At 40.9% G+C, this 27,532-nt stretch overlaps 3 protein-coding genes and 1 long non-coding RNA gene across 5 annotated transcripts in view; 3 read left to right on the top strand and 1 right to left on the bottom strand.

Moving 5' to 3' along the window:
- Window positions 1–6,643, top strand: part of PAICS (phosphoribosylaminoimidazole carboxylase and phosphoribosylaminoimidazolesuccinocarboxamide synthase) — a 32,518-nt gene extending 25,875 nt beyond the window's left edge. The window contains exons 10-18 of the mRNA XM_085545418.1: window positions 146–191; window positions 576–773; window positions 1,876–2,054; window positions 2,401–2,580; window positions 2,669–2,782; window positions 3,106–3,189; window positions 3,334–3,514; window positions 4,559–4,717; window positions 5,473–6,643. Of these exons, the coding sequence (XP_085401544.1) occupies window positions 146–191; window positions 576–773; window positions 1,876–2,054; window positions 2,401–2,580; window positions 2,669–2,782; window positions 3,106–3,189; window positions 3,334–3,514; window positions 4,559–4,717; window positions 5,473–5,639 (1,308 nt within the window). The 3' untranslated portion in view covers window positions 5,640–6,643. The remainder of the gene's footprint in view (window positions 1–145; window positions 192–575; window positions 774–1,875; window positions 2,055–2,400; window positions 2,581–2,668; window positions 2,783–3,105; window positions 3,190–3,333; window positions 3,515–4,558; window positions 4,718–5,472) is intronic.
- A 1,064-nt stretch (window positions 6,644–7,707) lies between these two features.
- Window positions 7,708–9,778, top strand: LOC146761112 (uncharacterized). Its single transcript, XR_014945438.1, has 2 exons — window positions 7,708–7,815; window positions 8,870–9,778. It is a non-coding gene; the product is annotated as an uncharacterized LOC146761112 (long non-coding RNA).
- Window positions 9,779–10,185: 407 nt separating this feature from the next.
- On the bottom strand, window positions 10,186–25,163 carry LONRF1 (LON peptidase N-terminal domain and ring finger 1). Its single transcript, XM_015862230.3, has 12 exons — window positions 24,314–25,163; window positions 20,267–20,385; window positions 17,882–18,004; window positions 17,131–17,277; window positions 16,374–16,611; window positions 16,196–16,286; window positions 15,254–15,368; window positions 14,582–14,703; window positions 13,725–13,883; window positions 13,455–13,617; window positions 12,922–13,074; window positions 10,186–11,458 (listed from the first exon to the last, which is right to left on the bottom strand). Exons 1-12 carry the CDS (start codon window positions 24,888–24,890, stop codon window positions 11,300–11,302), a joined length of 2,166 nt encoding a protein of 721 aa, XP_015717716.2. The 5' UTR covers window positions 24,891–25,163; the 3' UTR covers window positions 10,186–11,299.
- Window positions 25,164–25,305: 142 nt separating this feature from the next.
- TRMT9B (tRNA methyltransferase 9B (putative)) overlaps window positions 25,306–27,532 on the top strand; it is a 92,198-nt gene continuing 89,971 nt past the window's right edge. Inside the window, exon 1 of one of the 2 annotated variants that reach the window (XM_015862233.3) lies at window positions 25,306–25,473. The gene's annotated coding sequence lies outside the window, so the exon portion shown is untranslated. The remainder of the gene's footprint in view (window positions 25,474–27,532) is intronic. The other variant, XM_015862235.3, reaches the window with a different exon arrangement.

Raw genomic sequence — 27,532 nt, 5'->3', positions numbered from 1 at the left:
GATGGAGGGGCGCGGGTCGGCCCCGCCGTGTTGGGCGCCGATTGGAGCGCGGGATCCGCTCCCCGCCTGCCCGCCCCTTCCGCCGGGCCCTTCTTACCCCGCGGCGGGTCGGCCGCGTGCGTTCAGCTCCTCTCCTGTGCTCTAGGTGCCTGTTGCCGCCGCCGTTGCCGCCATGGCCCCCGCAGCATCAGGTAACGCGCGCCGCGACCGCTGGGTGCTGGGGGGGTGGCGGTCGCGGGGAGGAGGGCGTGGGAGCGGGACTCGGAGCCACACTGTGCTGTTGTGTGGATGTGCTGTTGTGGGGCTGCGCTGTTGTGTGGCTGCGCTGTTGTGTGGCTGAGCTCCGCGTTCGGGTGTCTGCGGAAAAGTTCCTCTTGGCCACGTTTCTCGTTCCGTCGCTGATGTTGCTGTCCGTGTCCCGGAGTTGCGGTCACAGCACTGCGGGACGTGCCGCTCAGCTGCGCTTCGGCATCTGGATGCAGCGAGCAAGTTGTGAAGGCTTAAGTGTGCTGACGTACGCAGCCAAAACTCTGCATCTAAAACGCTCCTCATTGTGTTTTATTTTTTTTCTTTAGAACTGAAACTTGGTAAAAAAGTTAACGAGGGTAAAACGAAAGAAGTGTACGAGCTGCCTGATATCCCGGGATGCGTTCTGATGCAGTCCAAGGACCAAATAACAGCAGGGAATGCTGCCAGGAAGGACCGGATGGAGGGGAAGGCTGCCATCTCCAACACCACCACCAGCTGCGTGTTCCAGCTGCTGCAGGAAGCAGGTTTGTATTGCAAAGGTAGAATTAATGCCGCCATGCTGCATGTGTTACCACCCAGCACTGCTGGCTCCATGCTCTGACTTAGCTTCCCCAAAGGCTCAGATATATTTTGTTCAGGCTTTGTTTCTAGTTCACCTTTCCCTCTGATACCACAGAGCTGGATGGACGGCCCAGTCATTTGGTACACTAGAGTATCTGACATCTGCTGGCCACATATGTCACTGGTACAGGTTCTCCCCTGGTATGGATGTAGCCCTGGTCCTCCTTTCTGCTGCTCAGTCCCAGCTACTCTAAAAACTGTATCATCCACTATAGAAAGTAATTGATTTTAGTTAATCAGCAAAGTCATAGCTAGTGTGTTCTGTGTGTGAGAAAGAAAGAAGGCTTCTGTGGAACTATACCTGCTTCTGTACAAGGAGCTCTTAAAGCAGAGATCGAGATCTTCTGCAGACAGCTTGGTGAAGAGGAGCATGTGATTGGGTCATTTAGTATAACCTCCAGCTGCTGGCTTCCCTGGGAAGCCTGTTGTTGATGCATGAATTAAATATCTTGCTAAAGTCTACGTGGTTAGTAATTAACTTAATATGTTAAATATCCAATAGCCTATGGATATAGTAGGAATTTTAAATGCTAAGAAGGTGCCTCAGAGATCTGAAAGTGGCTTTTATTGTGGCTTCAGGCGCGATCGGGTAAACTGCAGTTGCATTTTAAAGCAGCAAAAGAACTTTCAGGATTCTTTCAATTCTGGTCTGATTATTTGAGGGCATAAATTGCAGATAACATGAATGCCTTATTGTAGAAGTCTGTTTGCTTTTCGCAACTCTTCTTAAGCTGAACTTCTTCAAAGGTGCTAGTTCAACAAATTCTGTTAAAGTTTTTCTTTCCTTTATAATGGAACCAATGCGAGCCTTTGAAAAGCACATATAAAAGGAGGGAAAAAAAACAAAAGCCATTTTCTTAGGCTTAAAAGACTCTAAGGAGATTAACTGCATCCTTTAAGTAAAGAGAAGCACAAGATTTGGTTGTGCTTAAAGTTCCTTGTGACTCTTGATTCAACTGTGGAGTTTGCCTGCTCATGAAACTAAGCTGCCATCCTTCTATTTAGGAATCAAAACGGCTTTTGTCAGGAAACAGAGTGACACAGCTTTCATAGCAGCTCACTGTGAGATGATCCCAATTGAATGGGTCTGCAGAAGAATCGCTACTGGCTCTTTCCTTAAAAGAAACCCTGGCGTTAAAGAAGGCTATAAGTTTTACCCGCCTAAAATTGAGATGTTTTACAAGGTAAGTTTCTCTCCTCTGGTGAGAATCAAACTTAGAACTCTGTAGTATCTTATTAAAAATGCTAATGGATAATTGGTTCCACTAATGACTGACCTCCTTTTAAGGAGCTGCTAGTTCTGGTATCCTGGTGTTTTCTTGTGTTCTCATTGATGCTCACAGAGCTATCAAAGAATAACGAGCCTAAGTGTATGAAGTAGATAACACAAAAGTGCTTTTGAAATTGCTGAATGGTAAGGAGTACATTTAATGCTGCTTTTCTTTTTTAACAATAATGTTATTTTCTAATGGCTACTTTTCCCTTATAGTGACTTAACTTGCATGCTTTATCTGCTTGGTTCCTTAATAGGATGATGCTAATAACGATCCACAGTGGTCTGAGGAGCAGCTAATTGAAGCAAAATTCTCTTTTGCTGGACTCACTATTGGCAAGACTGAAGTGGATATTATGGCTCGTTCCACTCAAGCTATTTTTGAGATCCTGGAAAAATCATGGCAGCCCCAAAACTGCACCCTGGTGGACCTGAAGGTATGAAAATCTGATTTTTCGTGATCCTAATTTCGACAGGAAATATATCACTATAGTTCCTTACAGAAGCTTCTTGTTGCCTTTACAGATTGAATTTGGTGTTAATATTTTGACCAAAGAAATTGTTCTTGCTGATGTTATTGATAATGATTCATGGAGACTGTGGCCATCAGGAGACAGAAGCCAGCAGAAGGACAAACAGGTAACATTTTAAAGTCAGTGGGGAAGGAGAAGGATTAATAACATTTCTCTCTATAACTAAGGGTCTGTTTCTCAGAGTGACTTTATTATAGATACTTATGTTGTTACAGAGTAGCTCATAAGATGCGTAAAGAAAAAAAGACTTGCTTTAGAATCTCTCCTGTAACTGTATCAATGTCATCTCATCTTCTTGCCTAGAAATGGCATAAATACTTTAGCTGAGGTATTGGTACCAGTGATGGTAGCAAAACGAATTGCTTTGTCTACCTGAAGCAAAACCTGAACTTTAACACTTGCTTGTTGTTTTTTCTTTCTCCTTTTTAGTCCTATCGAGACCTGAAGGAAGTGACTCCTGAAGCACTGCAGATGGTTAAAAGAAACTTTGAATGGGTTGCAGAAAGAGTAGAGGTATTTCTGTGGTGGCTTTTTTTCCCCTAATGAGCAGTGTATCTGGTTTTTGATAACTGTGTCTTCAGTCCCGTTGACTATTTTGTTCGATTTGTTTTTTTTCCTTTTATTTCTTCTTTCTTCTCCCTTGACTATTCCTCATAGTTGCTTCTGAAAACGAAGAGCCAAGGTAGAGTTGTGGTATTGATGGGATCTACTTCTGACCTCGGCCACTGTGAGAAAATAAAGAAGGCATGTGCAACCTTTGGAATTCCTTGTGAGTTAAGAGTAACCTCCGCTCACAAAGGGCCGGATGAAACTCTGAGGATCAAAGCAGAATATGAAGGTAGATGTCAGAGAACTAATGAATGAGACTGAGCAATATCACGTACAAAAATGACTTGTCAACTTAAGGATCTCTGTAAGCTTTTTTTTTTTTTTCCCATAGTTTCTTGTTTGTTGAACACAACAGTAGTCTGTTACAATGCAGTTCTAATCTTGTTAATTACATAATGATGGATGGTAGACTGCACAGAGCAATTATGAAGTAAGATGCTGTCTCAGAACTTCCATTACTCAAAAGCTCGAACTGTGATTTTTATCTCATACTTGCACTTCTTTGCTCGAGCCTTGATCATGCTAATACCTGCATCTGTAGGAAGATACTACAGTAAATGTATTTCTTAAACAGGGAGGAGTGGAGGCTTCCTCTAGCTGACTGTAAATGTTCTTTGGTTTCCTCCAACGCAGATGTTGCTGCCATCATCCTACTCATTTGTTGAAAATGTTGAATCATTTTTGTACGCGATGAGAAAAAATACTTGATTTCAATTCATATTTTTTATACCAAGAAAACCTGACTTCTCTTTGAAAGGCTAGAGGAGGAGAGATGAGAATTCACTTGTTGGAGTATTCCTTATACAGAGGGGGAAAAAAATACTATTTGGGGACAGGAGGAAGCAGTTAAATACTTGAAAACACAAATGTGGTAATCACAGCTGAGATTCACTGGAGGTGAATTAAGACTTTAGTTAAACTATAGTTCTTTTTTTTATAGTTTTACAGCCAGAATTTAGCTGTCTAAATCTCTCATCCTTAAATGTTGCTGTTTCCAAAAGCTGAGCAGCACCCATTCCTGTGTCTCTTTCTCTCAAGCAGAGGAAGGGTAAGACATGTTAACTTGTTCAGTTATGGTAAACAGCATCTGGGTTTTAAGGCTGTAAGATCAGCCCTTTCTGTAAAGGGGAAAATTCAACATAAATTTTAGTGCTGCGTAACAGAATGAAAGAAATTTAAGTGCAAACTGAAGAACTGTGGACTCAAAGCTCCATAAAAGCAAGTGGGATGAAACAAGATGGACTTGCTTATTCTTTCTTTTTCTCCCCCCAAGGCGATGGAATCCCGACTGTGTTTGTTGCAGTAGCTGGCAGAAGCAATGGCTTAGGGCCAGTAATGTCTGGTAACACTGCTTACCCTGTTGTCAACTGTCCTCCTCTCTCATCTGACTGGGGTGCTCAGGATGTGTGGTCCTCTCTCAGACTGCCCAGTGGTAAGATGGTCTTCAGCCTGTGCAATTGTACAGACCTAGCTATAGTTATCATAAACATGTACGTGCACTGTTTGGAACAGTGGCTTATCAGTACTGAACAGTCTCTGGAAATCTGCATGCAGTCTTTGGGCTTTTTGCAGCTGAGAAGCCAAAGAGATTATGTACAAATACTCTTTAGAAAGATATGATCCATTGCTTATCCTTGCTAAATATTTGAGTTTGAAACAGGAGTTAATAATGGGAAGCTGTTGTTTCTGCTTATAGTGTTCCATTTTATTAAAGTAAATTTACTTTGATAAAAGACCAAATAATATCTTTCTCTACAATTAGCTTGATTCTTCTACAGCAGTGTATTGCTGCCATATGAATTCTGATCAGTTAGTGACTAGAACAGCTATTTGGCAACTTGCAGGCACAGCAGCTTGTTACCTCTTTCCTCATAAACTTATTGCTTTGCTGGCTGTGGGTTTCAAATGCCATGTTGAGAGAAGTATTGAGACATTTGACACTTCAGTGGCTTTAAAACTAAACCATGTGGCTCTAGAGGGTTATCATAGAATCACCAAGGTTGGAAAAGACCTAAAAGATCATCCAGTCCAACCGCTCACCTATTGCTAATAGCTCCCACTAAACCATGTCCCTCAACACAACATCCAGTTGTTGAAACAAGCACTGTCTTAAACAGTCACTTAGAGGCAATGTTTTGCTTGCGCTTATAAAACGTGTTTGAAAGTAGCATTTTGCTTTCTTTGCAGGTCTTGGCTGTCCTACTACTCTGTCACCTGAAGGAGCCGCTCAGTTTGCTGCCCAGATTTTTGGGTTAAACAACCACTTGGTATGGGCCAAACTGCGAGCAAACATGTTAAATACATGGATCTCTTTGAAGCAGGCCGACAAAAAATTGCGGGAGTGCACCTTGTAAGTCCAACCAACAAGTAACTCCTACCAGCCACGCAAAGATAGTGGTGTGCATATGCATTTGTATCAGGATTTGTAGTTGGATGATGTGATCTTTTCTCACAGAACGAAGCATCTTTGGAGCAGCAGATAAGTCTGCTGTGTCCTCATCCCTCTCTTGTGTTTTGTTTTTTTTAGTATTAACGATTTAGTAAAAGAAGATAATATTTTAGTTATCTTTCTGTTGTTCCAGAATAGTGTCATTCTGCTCTTCATTGTATACTATTAACTACCGATGATGGTTATGTCAACATAATGATTTGGTGTGATTTAAATAGAAGCCCACTTTTTTTCCTGTAACAGTAACGTTCTTCCATAGTAATAATGTATGTTCTGAAGCTTATTAACTCAATGGGACTGCTAACTAAAACTAGTGCTGATGTAGTGCTGTAATGATGGTATGCTTTCTTTTAGCAATAAAATAGCAACATATGCTGTATTAATAAGAAAATAGGCTAAGAAGTAAGAGCCTGAAAGAAATAACTGCCTTATTTTAAAAAAACATATATTTTTTCATGTGTACATGCGTGTATGTATATACACCCCATCAATAACTTTATCACATCATTTGAGAAGTTACTGTTCTCTTGTTTGTGACAAGCTCTAATTTTGAATGCAGCCATAATTAGGCTTGTTGCCTACTTGCTGTATAACTCTTGACCTAGTCCAGTCAAATATTAGCCCTTCAAATATTAGGCAGACCTACTGTGGACATATGTGATGCTGTCAAATTATCCTCATACACATCAATGTATCTATATTCCCTCACTCTGTTTCTATGGGAATTATACTGAACTGAAGGTAGGAATAAATGGTAAAGCAGCAGAGTACCAGGGGCAAGCCTAAGCATGACTGTCTTGTCTTTGCACACAACATTCTTCAATGTAGGTACTGATTCTAAGAAATATGCAATTACTCAATGTATGTACAATTTATGCTTTTATAATTAAATAAACTATTTAATTCAAAGTTGCTTTGTGGAGACCTCATAAGATACTCATGCAGTAAGTCATCAGCTTTTAAAAAAGGGTAAACACTTGTGAAATAACCCTATGCGTTAAAGCAGCATAAAGTAGTAGGTCACGTTGCTTACTGTTAGAGTTGCTTCTTCATAAGATGTAGTTTTATTGCTGTGTGTGGCTCGTATTTGCTTCTTAATGAGGGTAAACTGGATTGATTTGCTGCCATTGGCCTTCGCAGGAAGGACCACATCCTCTCTCTGTGTAGCCATCACAGAGCTCCAACTAGTGCTATCTTCTAGAGTTAAGTAAAGTCTTAAGTTCAAAGCCTACGCTGGAGCAAAACAACTCTACCTCTTTGTGTAGTCCTGAGGGGGATTTGCTTTTTACTTTGAAGCACAAAAAGAACCACAAACACAAAAACCTAGTAACACTTAGAGCTGGTTAGTGACAAAAAGGTTCAAACTTCATGGTAAAATATCATCCTTGCAATAAAAACTAGTAGTAAAGCTGTGCTCTGTGCAGTGGCTCATTTCTTATATCAATTCACTTTCACCCTGATTGTACTAACTTCATTTGTAAACACTGTGCCAATGTTAGGCATGAGCATGTTAAGTGCTTCAGTTGCCATGGAGAAGGTTGGTTTTGAGTGTTTTTCCTTTCTTTCTTGCATTCTGTACTAAATCCTCAAACGGGAGGCCTCATTTGTGAAGTTGCCTTCAAGAAGTGCTCAGCATAGTTAGCATTAATGGTGTACTGCTGTAATCATCAGAGAAAACCTGCGCTGTTTGTCAGCTGCAAGGATGTTAAGTTTCCCTAGAATGCTGCAAATTAGCTGCTTCATATGAAATTCTTCCTATAGAAGAGGGCAAATGCTTGGTTAAAAACAAAAACCCAACACCTTCTTAAGTGCTTGTATCCTTGTAAAACAAAAAAATAACCCAACCACATAATGGAGAGGTTACTCAAGATTATTTGCATTTTGTTTTTTAATTGACTTGGAATACCCATAGCAAAACCTCAGACCCTGCATGAGATCATGTCTTCTTCATAACTTCTTCACCAGAGTTAACTGTTCTACTGCACTTGTTCTTGAAAGGCAGCAGCAAGCAGCTGTTTAGTTAACAGAGGGCAGTACTGACGGCAGGACTTGTAATACATCCTTGACTGCTTCAGGTACAGGTAAGTGGCACCTGCTTCTTAGACTTTAATAACAAATTCACTTCCAATAATAATCCCAAATCCCACTCTGTGAAAACATTCAAGGGGAAAAAAGGCAATGATCAGTAGCATCTGAATATAGATAGAATGTAAAGAATGAGTTGATGTCACAGGACCTTGCTTTTACTGGGGTGGCATAAAGACATGCTGTTTTTTTAATGCTTTTTTTCCCCCCTGTAAACTACTTGAGCAATTCATACCCAAAGAAGAACTACATCTGTTCCCTCACCAGAGGGAGCACATAGATGACTGAGTTACAAAAACAAACCCTACATATAAAGCCCCTGCATAGCTCAAGTTCTAGAACTAAGTTGCAGTCCCAACTCTGTTTCATTTCACATTTAAGCACTTACAGGATTTATGCAATTACTGCATAGTATGAAAGGGACATAAAGCCCTTGGGCCTGGTTTTGGTAGCTAAGTTTCCCTACCACTTAAGCATCTGCTGTTGTGCTTGTGCAGAAGCATCTTAGGTCTCTACAGGGCAGAACAGCTGAGCTTCTTCCTCATTTAAGCCACATCAGGATACACAAAATCACTTATTATAGACAAGTTACCAAAGCATACATATTCATTCAAGGTATGAGGCACATCCTACAGGTCAGAACAGTCACTCAGGTTTATAAGCAAATACCTTCTCTACTGGGAAAAAAGCACACACAAAAAAAATGTTCAGCCTTGTTCCGTCTTAGAAGGGTACTTTACGACAAGCATTTGGGAGACATACACTACATAAAGATCTCTATTTCCTCTTCTAACACTGCTTCAATTTGTTTCTTTAAAAACTGAAACAGAGGTTGAACATCACAGTGCTGTGGCTACCTGTAGAGCTTTGGGTTTCTTCTTCAGCCATGTAGCAGGAGGCCCTAGCATTCTCTTTTATCATCTTCTGTATCTGCTTCTGTATGGAAAAGATTAGGACTTGGAAATACCAGTTCAGTCATACCTTCAGTTTTTTGAAGGACTTAATTCCAGAAACAATAAACTTCTCTGTATCCCTCTCTTCTGATGACAGGTGTCATCACCAGTAGGAGGGTATCTGGACACAAAAATAATACAGTAAAGCTGCTGCCAAAAGCTCAGCAAATGCTTGAGAATATCAAACATCAAGTTTGAGTTTTTTCAAGGAACAAGTCTTCAACAGAAAGGAAGAGGCTGGCATTCATGGGAACCTGGAGCTTCTAAAATCCCAGAACTTCAACAAACAGAGGGCAGCAGGTTGGAGCATTTGCTAAGAATACAACAGAGGATGGACTATGGTAGCCCCAACAAGCACTTCTAACAAAATGCTGACATTCTTTCATCATAACAAAACACAAGTAGTCATCTGGAAGATGAAGTCACCCTCATCTACTTTTTCCTGTCTGTCCTACCTAGACATGCCTATTGTGTTGTGGCAAGCTCTCCCACTGTTCCTGAACTACATCACTCATGATTATCACTGATGTAACTGTATTTTCAAATTCAAGGTGCTATCATTTTGTTGGCCTTTATTTGTGAAAGCATTTACAGTCAATAACACCTGGGAAAGTACACCTTCAGCAAAAATCAAGGCTCAGATCTCACTGGACCCTTTGCTTTGGTAAAGGCTTTAGAACCAGTTACATCCTAGCACTCAACATTTTGCGTCTTTTTTTTTTTCCCCCTCCCAGCTATAGAAAAGCACTTTAAATAAGAGAGTTATGGAGAGATTTCAGTATGGATGCAATAATGATTCTTAAACAAAAAGATACACAAACCTACCACTAGATTTCTTTTTTGTGTTAAAAAAATAATAATAAAATCTCATCACCTGCATTCCTAAGGAGATCATGGTAATACAAAGATTAGATTTCAATGGTTGTTAACATACCAAAACAGAGAAATTAAAGATCCTCCTCCTTCTTCCATTAATGCAAATAAAGCTTTCCCAGATATTAACCCAGAACTTAACCTGGATCGAAATCCACGTTACAACCAATTCAGCAGGTTCTCAGTTGCCTGTGGTGTCTCAAACCTTATACACCAGAAGAGAACAAAGCCAGAACACCTGGTCAGTAAACTTGTGAAACGTTGTTCTGCAAGAACAGTTTCCCACAACTTTCAAGTTCTCTGAAATGAAAACTCTGTACTTCAAGTTACCTTGATTAGATACAACAGTACAACAGAAAGTCGCCAGCAACAAACCTGACTGACCCAATGATCAGTCAGAGAGATACTGTAAGCAGAAAAAGATTATGTACGTACCACTTAACATCATGAAGTGCCCACAGTCTTGAGTTAAATGGCTGCTCTTGGCAGCTGTACCTGACAGAAGCTTCTCAACAGAAGGATATGGAAAATGAAAGTAAGTTTTAGTTAAAATGTTACAAACTTTTAGCTTTTATTGAAAATTAAATATATTAGCAAAAGCAAGATTTAAGAAATATTTTACAAATCATTTACATACAAGAAAGCCAGTATCAGACATATTCACAAATATGCAAACCTTTAATTACAAAAAGTACCTAATGGCAGCATGATGCTTACCTTGCCACTGCAGTGTGCTCTACTATTGATATAAGGCATAGAACTCACATTTGCACCAACTTAAAGAGTTCAAATAAAACTTTAAGCTTTTAAATCCTGGATGCACAATCCCAAATACACACACACGCACACTCTAAGATTTCTCCTTAAAAGCTCTATAAACTAAGTGTGTGCTCTGGAAGAACAGCCAGCCTGAAAAGTCCAGTAGAAACGTAACTGGTACTAGCGTTTAGTTTTCAGTCTCCTCTTTAACATGTACAGGCCTAGGTATGTAAACCATATTCACAGTTTAATTATTTTTAGATAGAAGTACCTTTTTTTTTTTTTTTTGCATTTGATCCTTAAAATCGGCTCTCAGTTCAGCATACAGTTTATAATGTCACCTGTTTTGTGATGCACACATTTACAAGATAACTTAAAAATCTGTGCCATATTCATGGTCAAGATAATTCAACAAGAATAGTAATATCCAACAGTGATATTCAACACTATATTTCAAATATTTGTGCAAACAGCAAAAGAACAGTTGTATGAGGCAAACTTATTTGCAAAACCTTTAATACCTCTTCTATGTTGTAAACTCGGACTGTCAGCCTTAAGTCCTGCAACTTCCCACAGCTTTAAAAAGTCAGTGGCTAAAATTATCAAGTCTCAAAAATGTTCTCTTCTACATAGTGCAAATTGTAAAACAGATCATGTGAAAAACATATCTAGCTGGATTGACTTTGTGCAATCATCAGTGGTCTTCTCTCATAGTTGAAGGAAGTGTGCATTCAAAGAATCGTATGGTTCAAGAAGCTGGGCAGGTGGGAAGGAGAGAGAAAAAGCAGTTCCATTACACTTCTCAAACCAGTGCTAGATGTGCAAAGGCAGCAAAAATTCCAGCTGCTACTACAACCAGAAGAAATTGACTTTTCAGGAAGACCCAGGCGGTTAGTCACTTGGACTGGTCCCTAGAAAAATATGTAAGTATATGTTGGATTTTTATCAGACGGTCTTTTAAAGACATCATAGAGAGAACTGACAGCTGATATCTGGGGTCTACTGGGAGAACAGCTAGAAGCCACCAACACCAAGCAGGACCATTGGGCATTGCCTAAAAATAAAAGAAATATTGGTTACTTATGAACAATGCTGACTAACACAGTGAAGACATCAAAAGACAAGCAAGTCAAAGACAAGCGCTGGTTTGAATTTTGGTATCGACCAGAGAATTACAGATCTGTAAGACCAAGAGGGTTCTGAATTGATCTGTTCTGATCCCTCTTTGCCTCAGAAGTCTATAAATAAAATGCACTTAAGCTACATTTGATAAAGCAATCAATTGTTCTCAAGACAACGCAGGCATCTCAGTTTCTTTAGGAAAGGATGGCCAAGTATAGGACAGTCACCTAATAAACCTCCCTGATGCAAACTAACTTCATATCTGTCACATTACTCTTCAGGTCTGAATGCTCTTGATGCCCAACACTGATTGCATTTATCTTTTGGTGCGTCTGAGGGACTCTCTATTACTACTGCATTCCACTTGCACCTCGTTATCTTTAGACAGAGCAGGACTGCTTAGCTTGTTTCTTCTAACTTTATAAAACACTTTGCAGCTTTTCCCTATGCTTTATTTCATTCTCTACATGGAGCCTGAGACATCGTGCCCAGGACATAATAGTTCTCAGTGGAGGATGAATCACTGCAGTGCAGAAATACCTCAGTTACCTCACATACTTGCAAGAACAGCCTTGGCAATGGTACATCCCTGAATGAAATTTCCACCCTTCATCACACAGTTGACACTTAATGGTCTAAGTCTTAGGCACATACCTTCAGTCTTGCTGCCGAGCTAGTCATTCTGTTTGAGTGCACTTACTCCTCTTTGCTAATGTATGTTGTTTTAAACCAGTCTTTAATTGAAATGTTCTAAGATCATTTCTGAAAGCCCTCCAATGTATTTACAGCCTTCCAAGATCAGTAACGGTCTCATAAAAATATGTAGTAGATAGGAGATAACTTTTTCCAGCCACCCCACTCCTTGAGGATCTCTCTGATCTTCCTCAATTGTTTACAATAACCATTGAAACAGATGGCTGAAGCCAGTTCCATAAAATTAACATAAATATTTGCCAAATTCTAGCATCTGCAGCAATTTACAGCACTAGCTCCAAAAGGAGGAAAGTGTTATTTGTGATTACCTCTGTCCCAGATTACTGCCTACACACATCACAGGAAAGAAAATACTGAAACACTTCCTATTTTTCTCCATTTGAATTCTAACAACTTTGCACAAACCAACAGTTCAGAACATTTCTGTAACTGAAAGTATTATCAGTACACTATTTATAAAATAGCCTATCATCCTTTATTGCAGAAGAGAACTGCCAGCTGTCTTTTGTTGCTCTCTGTAAGAAAAGATAAAGTCCTGCTTCCCTTTAATTTGAGGGGAAAAAAAAAGCATTTTCTCTTTAATGTTTAGCAGCTTTTTAACAATTGGATTTTGGCTTTCCACACCTACCCTCCCCCGGTAAAAAACAGTCACCTGATATTTGATACTAAGTGATGTCTCACCTGTATATTTTCCTCCCTGTCAGGCATTGGCCCGAAGTGCTGAAGAATTTGAGTGCGGAATTTGTTTCTTAAGTTTTGGAACCAATTGCAGGCCTGACTGTAAACAAAGTTGTGAAGCTCTCTCAGTTTCTTCAGCTCTTCTTCATCAGCAACCTAGCAAGGAACATTATGAAAACACCATTACAGATGAAGAAAATTGCCATAGTTTTTGAGCTAACATAAAAAAAGACAACTCTATTTAGTTAAGTTTTTGCATTCTCCTAAGGCATGGTTGCTAGTGGCTGAATTGTAAAGAAATCCTCCGATACTTAAGAGTTACAGCTTCACAAACTACTGTTCAAATGAAAAGCAAAATATTTCCTTCTTATTTAATAATAACAATTAAAAAAGGTTATCTTCCATTTCTTCCTTATACCGACATTGAATCCTCCACGTTTCTATGGACCTAAAAATTTGACAGAGCCCTCAAAACAAACAAAGAAAGTCTTAAGATAGCAGCTAAAAGCAGAAGCATTGGACAACATTCTGGATACCTTAACATCTTCCAAATACTCTATGTCTGCGGTGCAATAGCCATCTTTCATCCCTCTCTGTAGAACTCGAAATCTCTTTCCACCAACTGTATCAACAACAGACCGTCCATCAGGCAGAAAGTGAACGTTCCTAATCTGCAGCATGCAACCATAATCTGCAAAACTAGAAAAGAGACTTTATCAGTAATGTAATTATACAGTACTATGATGACAGCTGGTTTAATTTAAAAAAGGCAGAAAAGAAGCTTACTATTAGAATGTAAAACCTACCCATTTTGAGAATCACTTATACACATCCCAAACTGTTTAGTCCCAGTTTCCATACTTCTCCGAATCATTAGTCGATATCTTGGCTCAAACACATGTAGAGGGCAAGGCACAGTAGGATATGCCATAGTGCAAACAAACATTGGAACATTCTTGGTCAAGCTTCAAAAGAATGACAAAAGAATACAAGACTTAAAACATAATTACAGAGCAATGCCAATACTTTTTTTTTTTTTTTTAACAGTATGTATTTAAGGTCATAAAACACTTGTTACAAACTCCAATAATAACTACATTATAATAATTTCATTTAACAGTAAGAACACAGTGACTGAACACTTATGTACTGAGTTGAATACGTAATGGATAGCGAGCTGAAATATCTAGTTAGTGAATATAGAACTTGTCGTGGGAGCAAGAGCATTTCTTGTTTTCTTCCTTTCTGGTTTAGTTGATGCCATATACATCAACTAACAAATGCACAGCAACCAGCTCACCATTTAGATTAAGTTAAACGACGCAACCCAAGCTATGGTTTTTACCCTTGCAATGTTTCAGCGAGGTCTACTAGTTGAAAAAAAAAAACTAAGCAGAATCTAGGAATAACTATTAAAAGAAACATATCTAGAAATTCTTCCATTAGAAGTGAATACCCCCAGGAGCTCTTCAGTACAGCTTTTCTCTGTCCTTTCAGCCTCAGCTTGTACTGATAGCAGGGGATGCCACAACTCAGGTGCAAGACCTTACATTTGGTTCTATCGAATCTCATGACGTTCAGCTGGGCCCTCTGCTCAAGCCTGTCTAGGTCAAAAACCATTCTCATTTCTCAGATTTTCTAGAAAAAAAGGCATAAAGCTTACTTTGAGTGTTCAGCAGTTTCTTCAGCATGAATTCTTTTTCTCTCATAAAGCTCATCAGACAAATATTTCATTATTAATTCCTCTAGTAGTTCTGTGATGCTGTATTTTCTGCTTGCAAGGTACTGTAAGCAATTCAAAACAAAACATTTCTTTACTGATGCATTAATAAAAGAATTGAGACATCAGATTTATTTTTTTTTTTAAGCACGATACATGAAATATGTGACAAATGAGATTTACATTCAGGAAATCTGAAATTCTTACATTTCTTAACCCCCACCATTATTATCAGAAAATTCTGTTTTAGTTCTTACAGTCCAACAACTCTAGTGTCTAATTCAGTATGTGTTTCTATACTTACAGAGGTAGAATTTATTTTCCACATTAAACAGCCACACAAATATGGAAAGCATATAGAAACCACGGGGAAGTCTTACTGAATAGTTCTCAGTTTACAAATCATCAGGATTTAATTTTATATATATATATATATAGGTGGTCACAAAAGCATAAAACCTATTAGGATCCTGAGGCAAACCTAGTCAATCTGTATTGATATTTACCTCACATTTTTTTCTTTCTAGGAGCAATCTATAATCATAATCCCTTGCATTTGAGAAGCCTTTACAATGATAAAGTGTTTGTCTATATGAGTATACTGAGGAACAGTACCTCCTTCAAACTCTCCTTACAGAGTGGACATTGAGGAGCATGGTCTAAACACCGTTCCAAGCAACCTTTGCAAAATGTGTGTCCACAAGGCGTTGTCACTGGCTCAAAGAACAGCCTGAAACAAAGTTATTAAAAATTAAGATACTGTGGCAAATTTGTGTCTTGCTTAATACAAAACCAAACATACAACTCTATGATCAACCTTCTAAGTTTTTCCCCCCCCACTAACTATTATCTAAAGCAAAGAACATTAATCACATCTCTGTATACTACTCTTTCCTCTACAAAGTTTGTTTCCATTCACCACTGCACCAGTTTCATGCACTATATGATCAATCCAAACACATTTCTATGCTCTAAGTATTTAAACCTTTACTCCAATACAAAAAGATTTTGATCCTACTATATAGATATTCAGAATATACCAAATGAAGTATTTATTTAAAGAGCTATGTTGCTTTCAAAGCAGTTTTGCACACTATTAACTTAACTACAGACAATTTAACATAGAGCATATTTTAAGATTTCTATTCTAAAACTCAAGAAGACTCAATAAGAACTTGTATCCATCAACTGAATCTAGTAGATTCTCATTCTGAAGTCATTTCCTTGATCTGAAATGCACAGGCAACCCTTCTAGGCATCAGACCTCTCAAATTAACAAATTAACTAGTGTTACTGGCTGAAAAAAACCCTAGTAGTGTACCACAGAAGATCCTCTCCTTTTTGAGCTACCAGCTAACTCCACCAAATTTGACAGGCAACTTGATTACGACTATGATGAAACATTTAAATAACACTTAAATAGTGGAATATAGGAAAGGCTGGAAATATTTCTTAACATTAGAACTCATCACAAACCTATACACATCTCAATGTGTGCCAAAGATATGTGGTCAAACATCTATAATGAAAATATTGAACCAATGAGAAAGATCTTACCTCATACATAAAGAGCACTCGAAGTCTGATACATCAATCAAATTCCCTGGAACTGTTCCGTAACCCAGTTTCATGTCCCTGTTTGTGTTTTCTAAAGAAACACAAAATAAAACACGTCTTTCAAAGAAAGGCACAAGACAGTAAATACTTCAGATTTTCAAATTAAGAGATTGCTTACCTCCTTGCTTTTTGTGTTTGTTTCTTCCATCTTCACATACAATTGTATCCTGCTCTGAAAATGAAAGCTTTCTTTTCAACAAAGCACCTTTTTCTTGACCAGAGAGAAGAGGTTCAGAAGATACTCTCTTTAAGCCATCTTCCTTGGCAAGGGCTTTTGTTGAGTTAAGAGCATGGGCAGATTGTGCACGATTTAGGCTTCCAATCACAGGCTCCAGTACCTCTGATCTTCCTAAACTCTACACAAGACAAAAGAACTGTACATAAGGGATAACACAAGTATAAGATTATAAAATGTGAACATGCAAAAACACTTAATCCAAATAGATACCCAGTTAGTTCATCAGTTAACTGGAAGAATTTTCTAATTCAAAACAATACTTAACTTGCTTATCATTAGCAATTTATTAAAAAAAAAAAAAAAATTACCTCCAAGAGAAGAAAAACTAAACTTTTTACTTTGAAGCTATATTAAAAAGTCAAATATAAATATATAAATATTAGTAACAATAGTATAAAAAATTACTTTTTGCTTTGGAACTAATATACAATCTTGGTAGTTTCTAATAAGTACTTGAATGAGGTATATAATACTCCAAATGAGAATAAATCACTCCCGAATCATAATTCTTCTAGTTTATCCAATTGCAGAGAGCCAGCATTTACATCAGAGAATAAGTATGACAAATAAGGATATCAGGATGTCTGACACTTGCATATTAGCCAAAGAACAAATCTCATCTTATGATTTCTATTACCTGCTCAGGACAAAGTTGTAAATTGCAGCAAGGTTCGGTCATCTCAGAACCAAGCACAAAAGATTTATTTCGAGTATGTGATGAATTCCAAGCGGATTCCTTCAAATTCTCTCCTATCTTCTCTGGTGACAGTACATCATGCAGTGTCTGGAAAACAAACAGCTAACTGTTCATAGCAATGAAAAGAGGATCTGGATACAGCTTCATTATAAACCTACACACCATAACAGATAATTCAACATATATCTGAAGTTAACACCTCCTGAATAATGATTTACTTAAGAACAGTTAAGAAGAAGCAGAAATCTATATTCCTGTATAACTAAGCAATGCAGTTTTTCTTATTAAAGAAAATGCATCTAGAAATTCTTCCATGAGAAGTAAACGACCTCTTCAGAGTCAGACACTACCAATTCAATATCACACATTTTTATGTGCAGGTTTTCGTTACTGAAGAAAAACTGCTGTAGTCTACACACTAAAGAATTTGATTTACCATATTCAGGTTGCCATTCCCTTTCCAGTCACCTACAATCAATTTCAGAAGCATACATAGTTTGGGGCCATGTGTCCTCAAAACCTTCACACTCTCTTCAACACAGCATGGGGTACATCTTGAATTAATCAAAGCATCAGCTCTACCCTCTCCATATGCATGACAGGTTTTTTGATGGTCAACTATCTACCACAAAAGGAACTTTATAAAAGAATCAACACAGAGGCAGTAATCTGGTTTGACATAACAAATTACCTTTTCTACTTCTATCTTGGCTGGAAGAAAATCCTCATCAAGGGCTAAGCACTGTAGAAACAGTTGTAAGGCATCGCCTACAAAGCCAGAGTCATGCAGCACTTTTCCTTTCCGGAAGTAGACCTGAGAAACAGAAAACACAATTACACTTCTGGTGAATATATAGAACTGTGGTATTCACCTTACATACCTTACTACAAAGTTAGAACAAGATCCCTCAATGACAAAGGAATGCACCTCTTCAGCAACTTCAGCCGTGCACAGCGTGTATGACACATACACCTCGCCTAATGTAAATCCCCTACACTGAAAATAACTATGGCATAGGCTGGTGTTCATCTCCTTCCAGTTAATTTGCTCTGGCTTACATGAAAGATTAAAATCCTGATTAGTGCTGAATTCACACAGGCCTTAATTTCACTATTCTGTGAGGTTCTGGCAATGGAGAAGAGGGAAAGACAATGAATGTTATTATATCCTTGTGAAACAGCTTTCACTGGACACCTTTTTTTGCTCTATTTCGTCAGAATTCTTATAGTTCTAACATGCATGGAAAGACAATCTACACAACCACACATTCCTTACATGTACCTTAATACAGATTCCAAATACAAAACAATGTACTTTTGGAATTGCTTCCTCCAACTACATTTTATTCTCGAATACTAGATAAAAAAAGGTAGGAGGGAAAGAAAGAGATGAGACTATTGAATGTTGATGAACTTATAAAAATACAATATGGGATCCAACTCACATGAATTAAAAAAAGTTGAATTTGCAGTAATAGAAGCTCAATAAAATGAACAAAAAAAAAAAAAAATAAATAAATCTAAACTACATTTTGGATAATGGGCAAAAAAACTGAACCAGAAAAAGAAAAGCAAACAAGCAAAGCACTGAATGCATTTTCTATAGACTGACAGCCAATATGAAACAGTAATCCTAAACAAGGCTGTCAGATGAGGGCATGCATCTTCTTTGATGGATTTGGGCAGTTTCATTAAGGAAAGCACGCTAATCCTCCTCTTACAGGTACTTCATCTGCTTACACAGATATTAATTTTAATCCATCAAACCATGCTCAGTCAAATGAAGAAGCAAAGAAAAGCCCAATGCCCTCTGAATTTGCAGCAGCCATGAAATTACTGAACACAGTAGAAAACAGGGCAGAAGCAGTTATCTGTCCCTGTACAGCAAGATCTTGCTGCTCCGTGATGAGTTCAGATGATGCTGCAATAAGCGATATATAAGTAGTAACAGCTCCGAAGGCCAATGACTCTCCAGTTGCCTGCACTGTTTGCAGAGTTCAGCTTCCAACGAGTTTCTCCAGGCTTTTCAAAAAAACCTTTCCCAGCTCAAACAGCAAGTTTTCTTCATCAAACAACCAAAAAAAGGCAACTGTAAGAAGTTACATCACCACAATGTATCCCAACTCCAAGTACTGAAGCCAGTAACAAAGGCCCCAAACAAACACATTTTTTACTATTGCAAAAGGATTTAAGGCTCTCTCTACAAGTTTGGTTTTGTTTTTTTTTTTTTTTACTCTGGTGCAATTGCAAAAGAAAATTGTGTTTTCCTATTAATACTCTTTTTTTTTTTTTTTTTTTGTAATCAGTGAGACTCAAAGAACATAATGAGAAATGCTGACTTCACATAGAGCCAAAAATCCTAATCTGCGCTGGCAACAGTGCTCACACATCTCACATGATATTCAAAGAACAAATAGTGCTTAAAATGCTCTCAAATTTGGGAAATACATTCAAGTATAAACACTTCAGAGAAACGCAGAGCTTTAAAAGGACTAACTTTTACATAGTGTCCGAAATGTCAAATCTCAGTTACATCAATGAGCCAAGCACCTACGGTGCAGAAATTCTGCTTTGAAGCAGTTAAAGCTGGCTGCACAGTTTCAGTCAGCCAACCAGCCAAATGACATTCAGATGATTTTAAGTTTACAAATATCTTAAAACTTTTCTTAAGAAAACTCATAAAAGCACTGTTCTTAAAAAAGAAATCAGTGCTAACAAGCAACTTTTAACAGCATGAAAGTTCTTCACAGTACTTCTGAGGAAATCAGTTCTGATGCACATCACTCTTCATCCAGCATCACTATCTCACGATGGGAAATAAAAACACCTGAAGTCGTTGATGAAAGCTGAATCAACAGTTCCAACTCACAGTGCTGACCAGTTGCCTGTCCCATGTATAAATAACTATTTTAAGATACTTCAGAGTACTCTGCATGTACTTAAGAAGAAAAGCAAGAAAACACCCAAGTGTTTAAGGCAGCTGACCTTGCTTCATTTGATGAAAAGATTATACAAAACACATCACGTTTATAGGTATACATAGGTTTTGAAACATTATGAGTTCAAATCAACTCACCTCTGGCCAATTTGGCATTTTAGAAATAACAAAGTTTAGATCTTCTATGGCTGTTTTATACTCCTGGAGGCCAGCGTATGACTCAGCTCTGTAGATTCTTAGCATCAAGTTATTGGAATCTGAAGACAAAATTAAATAACATTTTTAAAAATTAGGAACATTGTCATTGTTTAATTAGTTGTTTTATAGTGATATGTGAAAGCCTTACTATATGAAAACATTTAATACACTCTTCTGTACTGTATGTACCTTTTAATAACTGAGATTCTTCCTTCCTGCCTTTTCACCAGTATTTGAGTTTAAAAGAAGTGGCAATACTTCCAAGCTTATGTCTTCTAAGTTAATCTTTAACTTTTGGACCCTTTTATATTTTAAAAGACTTAACACCAAAGCTGACAAAGTATTTCTCAATTCTGTTGTGACAACAGAAGTAGAGAACGAAGCTGATTTCAGTTATATGGTACGCTCATGCAAAACCATACCAATCTGACATTTATCAAGTGTGGTGAATCTCAAGTATTAAAAAGTCTTAGAAAGCTTCCTTTCAAACATCTGACTTTTTATTTAGGCTGTCCTTTGTTCTAATAACACCCAGCCCCTGCCAGCTATAGCTAGAGACAGTGTGAATACCTGATGATTTATCAGAGATAGTCATATCTCTGCATAGACTTAAAAGATAGCCAACACCAGAAAGCCACTGATGGCAGCGGGCAGCCCTGCTCTAAATAGTTGCACTAGAGTCACCGCCACAAAGGAAAAACATTCATGTGTTCTTTAAAGACAAATTCTCACATCCCAGATGCAGCATTTTGGACTTTCAGCAAAGGAATCCTGAAATAGGAAATCTCCATGTCGTTTGAACTATGACTCTGGTAACACAACTAAGTGCAGTCACTAGGCGGAAAAACATCAGCACGTCACTTAGTTCTGGACTTTTTTTAAATACACCTGTGCTTTTCACCAAAATAGATAAGTTAAACATTAATGTAATGTAAATGACACTCAAATTAAGCTCTGTACGTTTGTTTGAACAAGATTCCCTTGAAGAGATGCAGAGGAATCATCTCAATTCTGTATTCTGCCTTAGTCTACCCTAAACGTCTAGTTTAAGTTCCAGTAATTTCCAACGCTAGCTTGTTTTACACATAAATCTGCTTTAGCAGCAAGACAGACCAGTCAATGAACCAGAGTATTTTAACACACTGTTTTGTATTTAGACACCACAGGTAAAAGACCTTAGCAAAAAAGAAATGGTTAAGTAAATAAAAACTGACCACAGTTTTCATGGATGAAAATGAAGTGTTTGATTCAGCTAAAGTTCACAGTTTCCCTTAAGATACATATATTCCTAAACCTGTTTCTGTCCTAGACAGTTAAGATAAGCTGATGAATTCATCTTTGTCTATCTTAACATGTAACCCTGCAAGTGTAAGAACTCTTGATGCCTGCTTTCTTGTGGCTTTGTGACTATTGTAGCCTACACTAAGGCAGGAGATCAATTCTTTTCTCTTGTGTTTGACTTTTTGGTGTCCAACAGAGTCAATATTGACCTAAATTCCTTTCTCCAGAGGCAGCAGTGACTGGGGGTCTTTGTTCTCTAATAAACTAACAGCCTGTTTGTACTTGATCATAAGTATTTCATCTTTTACAGACTTTCAAGTGTAGAAGATGCTGTCAGGAGATCCAAGCCTTCCTCGGGGAGGTGGAGTTAGGGTTAGTCTGAAGACCAAAACACGAGTTCAAGTCTAGAGCGGGGGGGGATAGTTTGCTCTTTACTGAAGAGAAAAGCATGGTTTGAACTGAACTGCTATAAAATTAAGGTCTAAATCAAGGAATTTAACTACATCTCAGCTCTACTGCCAACAAATCAAAGAACATCTCAAGTTGGAAGGGACCCCTGGGGATCATCAAGTCTAACCCCTGGCTCCACACAGGACCACCCAAACATTAAGCCCTATGTCTGAGAGCTTTTTAAACTGAGAATTTAATCCCTTGGCTTTGCATTGTGGAAAAAAAGTCTTACAATGTTGCACAATGCATTTTGATGCTTGTTACCTAAGTCGGTGATGTAAAACCATATTGACTGCTCCAAAAGTAATGCCTCCTATTTATTTCCATGGAAACTACAACACTCACAACAAGTACAATAACATCATAGGAAAAATTCTCAGCTGAGGAACACTATATATATATTTTAAACACAGTCACCAAAAGCTAAGCATTTTCGCCAGCAATGAAGGGGAACCCGCATGCTGTGCACTTAAAAATCTGCATGGCCATCCAGAATGGGGTTTGTCTCATGTCTCTGTTGTCCCTGCTGAAATGCACCACCCACTGCCTTACTGTGCTGACATCCAATGTTTGGTCTCTATAAACATTCAGCAAGTCCTACTATCTGTTGCATGGCAACAAAATGTCATTGAATATTGGCAGGATGGAACAACCCCTACTGCCATATCATCACCTGCCTCTGAAATCATGGGCCAACATGGTAAAATAGAAGGCATTACTTTTGGAGCAGCCCTCCTATCTAAATTCCTTGTATCAGATATTAACCAAACCAGAAAGTGTTTGTTTGAACAGTCAATTTTAGCAGCCCAATATATTACGTAGAGATCACTCACTCCTGGCATATCAATACAAGTTACTGTAACTAAAAAACAAGAAGGTACTGAACATCTTCAGGGCAGAAAAACGTGCATTGGATATTACTGCTTCTGCCTACTGTCAGCACAAGCATATTGTAAATGAATTGCTTTTGGTCAGGTCCTACATGCTTTTTACCTGGTTCTAAAAATACACAAAATTCTTCAAAAATAAAAGCTGCACACTTTGTATTGGTGTTCAGAAGAACTACAGGACACGGTACGTATGAATGCAGTACAACAGGGTTGTTCCAATGGTCTGGGGTAGGAACACCTGAGAATAGGCTGAGCTAACTGGTCTTGTTTAACGAGGAAACACTGGAGGCAGCAGGGGAACCCAGCAGCCTCCTGAAATCCCACAAGAGGTTGCCTAGATCTGACACACACAGTGGGGAAAAACAAGAGACAATGGTTATAAACCAGAACGACAGTATTTCTGCCTCTATACAAGCAGAAAATGTTTCACAACGATGGTACTTAAGCTTTGAACATGTTATCCCAAGCAGCATCAGAATCTTCATCCTGGCGGTGTTTTCATCGTCCAACAGGACAGAGCTTTCAGCAAACTGTTCTAACTCTGTGTTTGCCCTACTTTGAACACGGGGTTGGTGAACAGATCTCCTAAGGCCCCTCCAGCAGGAACAGGTCTGTGACTGTGCTCAACCTCGGGCACGTTGGGATTAAAGCCTTCTTTTACATAAGGTAATTCCTTCCAATCCCTGCGCAGCACACGTAACCTATGCGAACGTTACCATTCCTCGTGCTTTTCAAAAGCAACGTGGTGAGTTATCACTAACTTCTCACACAGGTTTCAACAAATTTCCTTATGACCCACGTAAATCAACGTTGTACTTCAGAACAAATAAAAACCTCTACCGACAGCCCCAATATTTACAACAAGAAACGGGACCTGCGGGGCTGCCGACAAACTCCCAGCTGCACAACGCCAACACGGCGGGTCACGGTGCCAGCACCATCCAGGTGTATCCGCCCCCGAGCCGAGCCCGCAGGGCGCCCAAAGCCGCGGCCATACGGCGCTCCGCCCGGCGGCCCCGCCCGCCCCCCGCAGCCTCGCCCGGCACCAGACGGGGCGCGGCCCCGCCCGCCATGATGTCACCGCCATTACACAACCTGTCCCCGCCGTGCCTCACGCTTATGCAACCGGGCCCGGCCCGACGGAGCCGCTGGAAATAGGTCTCTGTCAGGAAACGGGGTTACGCGAGGCGCGGCCGCCAAGGGACGCACCGAGCCCGGTCAGCGCGGCGGGAAGGAGGCACCGGAGCGCACCTCAGCCCAGGGGGAGGCTCCCTGCGTCCGCTCAGCAAACTTGGAAAACTTCGGAGCACTGAGGGACGGCGTGCCGGGCACATCCCTCCCTGTCCCACCCCGGCCCCCCGCTCACCTGCCCGCAGCGCCTGCCCGGCGGCGCCCAACGCCTCTCGGTATCGGCCGTGTGCCAGCAGTTCCTCCAGCCGCCCGCCGACCCGCGCCCGCTCGCACTCTCTCGGGAACCACTTCTCGGCCAGCTGGCTCAGCACCACGCTGGTCCGCAGCGGGGCGGCGGCCGAGCCGGTGCCTCCCGCCGGCAGCAGCCAGTCCCGGCAGCGGCGGCAGCGGGCCCGCAGCTCCCTCCGCAGACAGCGGCGGCAGTAGGTGTGCCCGCACGGGACGGTCACCGGCTCGCTCAGGAAGCGCCCGCAGCCGCAGCAGCGCAGCGGTCCCTCGGCCGCGCTTTCGACGCCGCGCTCCCGGCCGCGGCCCGTCCCCTGCCGCAGGCGGTAGTTGAGCACCAGGCACTCCACCAGGGTCCCGAAGCGCCGCGGGCCGGCGAGCGGCCCGAGACACAGCGATGCCAGGGACGAACCCGCCGCTTCCTTCAGGCGGCCCCTCCGCTCCGCATCCGCCTCCTCGCCGAGTCGCCCTCCGCCTCCCGGCTCCGGCGACGCGTCCGAGCCCACGGCCACGGGAGAGAACGCCATCGGCTGCCGGCTCGGCCGAGGGGGGTGTGGCGCTGCCGCTCCGGCCGGCGGGCCCGGCGCTGCGCACGGCGCTCAGGCACTGGCGGCGCGGGGCGGGGGAGGAAGCGAGGCACCCTCCGCCAGGGGTGGGGTCAGGGGGGCGTGTCACGTGCGCGCCCCGGGGCAGCGGTAGGTGCGGGGCCGTACGAGCTGCCCGGCCGTACGAGCCGCCCCGTCCCGCCCCTTTCTAACGTCTCAGCGCGACCTCGCCCCGCCGCTTACATAAAGAGCCGTGTCAGCTGACCGCCGGGCCGGATCGCCATTGGTGGGCGCTCCAGGGGCGGGAGCGAGGCGGTTACAAAACGCTGCGCCGCGCGCGTTCCGTAACAGGGCGGGAGGAGCTGGGCGGGAGGCAGGAGGGGGCGGTGCGTGAGGGTGGGCGCGGCCGGCCCGTAGGGAACCAGCGTCGGGTGCTGCCCTGCCCCGGCTCCAGGGGGAGCGGGGGACAAGGGGAGGGGGTGTCCCCTGGGAGAGGGGTCGGTCCCGCCGCTTCGGGTTGTGGTTCCTATAGGCGGTGCCGCTCCTCAGAGCGCCTCCAGCTCCGGTGAGGGTCGGGCGATGGCAGCGCTGCTGGGGGCGGTGGGAGGGGGAGCAGCCGGTTTTCTCGACCGCTTTTTGTTGGCTGTGTATCGTGCCTGTGGGATGGCTGAGGTAGAGCTGGTCACACGGTGCTGTAACTACTAAGTTTTCCGGGAGCATAAAATAGCGAGCTCAGTGTTTTTGGGGAGTCCCGGATCAGCTATAATTACAGTCTCTTTTCATGATACAATGTTGAGGGTTTCCACGTGTTTGTTAGCCTCTAAAGGAAGTATGGAATCCATGGCGTGACATCCAAGTGTATTATCAGAACTCATTCTCTCTAAACCCCATCCTTTTTATGTTTCTGGTGCCTTTCTGCTTCCTAAAAGATGTTTTGTTAGTTGAAATATCAAGGGGGAACGTGGATGGCTTTTAAATGTGAAGAGAGAGCAGAGTCTTGAAGTGGTTATTCGTTAAAATAGTCGCCGTGACTTAGGAAGTGGCAGCCTAAGGAAAGATCAAAGTAAAAGATGCTTGGAGTGTGGATTTGAATGGTGGTGGGATAAGGCAGAATGGTTGGAATCGTGGGTAGTTTCAGTGGTTATCGCATCTTTTTTAGACTTAGGAGGAAATATGAGGACAAAGTTTCAGGGAGACAAGAAGGGATTTAAAGGAAAACCCTTTAGGAAATAGGGTGTAAATTCATTTCCAGTGCATTTTTAAAGGTTCATGTGTTAACATTCATACTGATCATTTGAACATTATTGTCAAATCAGCTTTTGGATAGGATGGATGAATGGATTGATAGGGAGCCTGACACTATCCTGCTCCCACCAGTTTTAGAGAGCTATCTTTAGTATCTTCTTTCACAGCTTACTCTTTATGTGAGCAGTGCTTACTCTCACTGTAAGCCTTTACTGTCTGCTCATGTTTGTGACACATTCTGTTCTACATTCGTAGCTGTCCTCATTTCTCTTGGAAGCTCGGGGCTTTGTGCATCCAAAATACATTGTCAGGATTTAGGTAGACTGAAGTTCTTTTTCTTTTCCTGTGTGGTTGTAGAAAGATACTGACAGATCTCATTAAAGAACTTCAGATGTGTTGTTAAATACATCAGCAGTGTGTTGCAGGTAGGGAAGCCTCTTGGATATCAGATAATTTGGGAGCGTGGCACATTAGGGTTGGGCTCAAGATGTGTTGAAAGAAGTTCATAGTAAAGAATCTCTTACATAAAATTAATCACTTCCTTGTCAGGAAATTCCCAGGACGCAGATCTCTGGAATGTGACACATTACTTGAGGATAAATTTGACTCCATGTTCACCTTGTCCTGATTTTTAGATGCACATTTGTAATCACTCTTGGAAGTGGGATACTGGGCCTAGTTAAACCATTATTATTATATTATCTATTATCCAGTGTGGTTGCTCTCGCATATTTAAGCTACAGTTATTTCTTTAAGCCTTGTTTTCATTACAGTGTTCTATCATTGGCGTGCCTAACTGAACCAGAAAAAACTCAGTTTTCTCATATTCCACTGTGTTACTATCAGAATGTGATGGTTATGTAAGAAGGGAATAAAAGACCTGCAGCTTTTTACTAGATTAGATAACACACACAGCTCCACCAACACTTGATTAAAAATAACACATAAGAGTTTTTTCCTGCCGTAGGATGAGATAAATAATACTTTCAGACAACAACGCATATCCCTGCAGTTGCACAGTTTGCATGGGCTGTTCTAAGAAAGACTCCAGGGATTGTCCTTCCCCTGCCTTCTGTAGAGCAGAATTTAGCAACTGCTTGTGTAAGTCTTGCTTGTCCTTATTCAGGAAGGTACCTACAGAACGTGCCTTCGGTGCAGTGAGGTAGAAGTACGTTGCTTACGATTTTAAGCCGTTTATTTGATGTTTCTGTAAGCAGTTCCTTGTACAGGTAGTGTGTGCAGCCCAATTAAACAGGAGGTGACCATAAGTTAGTGTTTTAAGATGTCTTTATGCCATTTATAAATTATATCTGATTTGAGGTTTTCAGAAACAAACAGCAGTGTAAACAAAATGAAGCAAAATCAATGCAGGCTGAGGG

The sequence above is a fragment of the Coturnix japonica genome, chromosome 4, assembly GCF_054131305.1.
Source record: "Coturnix japonica strain WE chromosome 4, WE-NBRP24, whole genome shotgun sequence".
Classification (NCBI taxonomy): Eukaryota; Metazoa; Chordata; class Aves; order Galliformes; family Phasianidae; genus Coturnix; species Coturnix japonica.
Note: the sequence above shows the minus strand (reverse complement) of the source record. Positions and strands in the feature narration are given on the sequence as shown.

Excerpts from the sequence above, each read along its gene's own strand:
- LONRF1 (XM_015862230.3), bottom strand. The coding sequence starts at position 24,890 with ATGGCGTTCTCTCCCGTGGCCGTGGGCTCGGACGCGTCGCCGGAGCCG. Across the intron at positions 18,005-20,266 it reads AAATGCCAAATTGGCCAGAG|GTCTACTTCCGGAAAGGAAA; the intron begins GTGAGTTGATTT and ends TCTGTTTCTCAG. Across the intron at positions 11,459-12,921 it reads ACAGGGAGGAAAATATACAG|GCAATGCCCAATGGTCCTGC; the intron begins GTGAGACATCAC and ends TTTTATTTTTAG.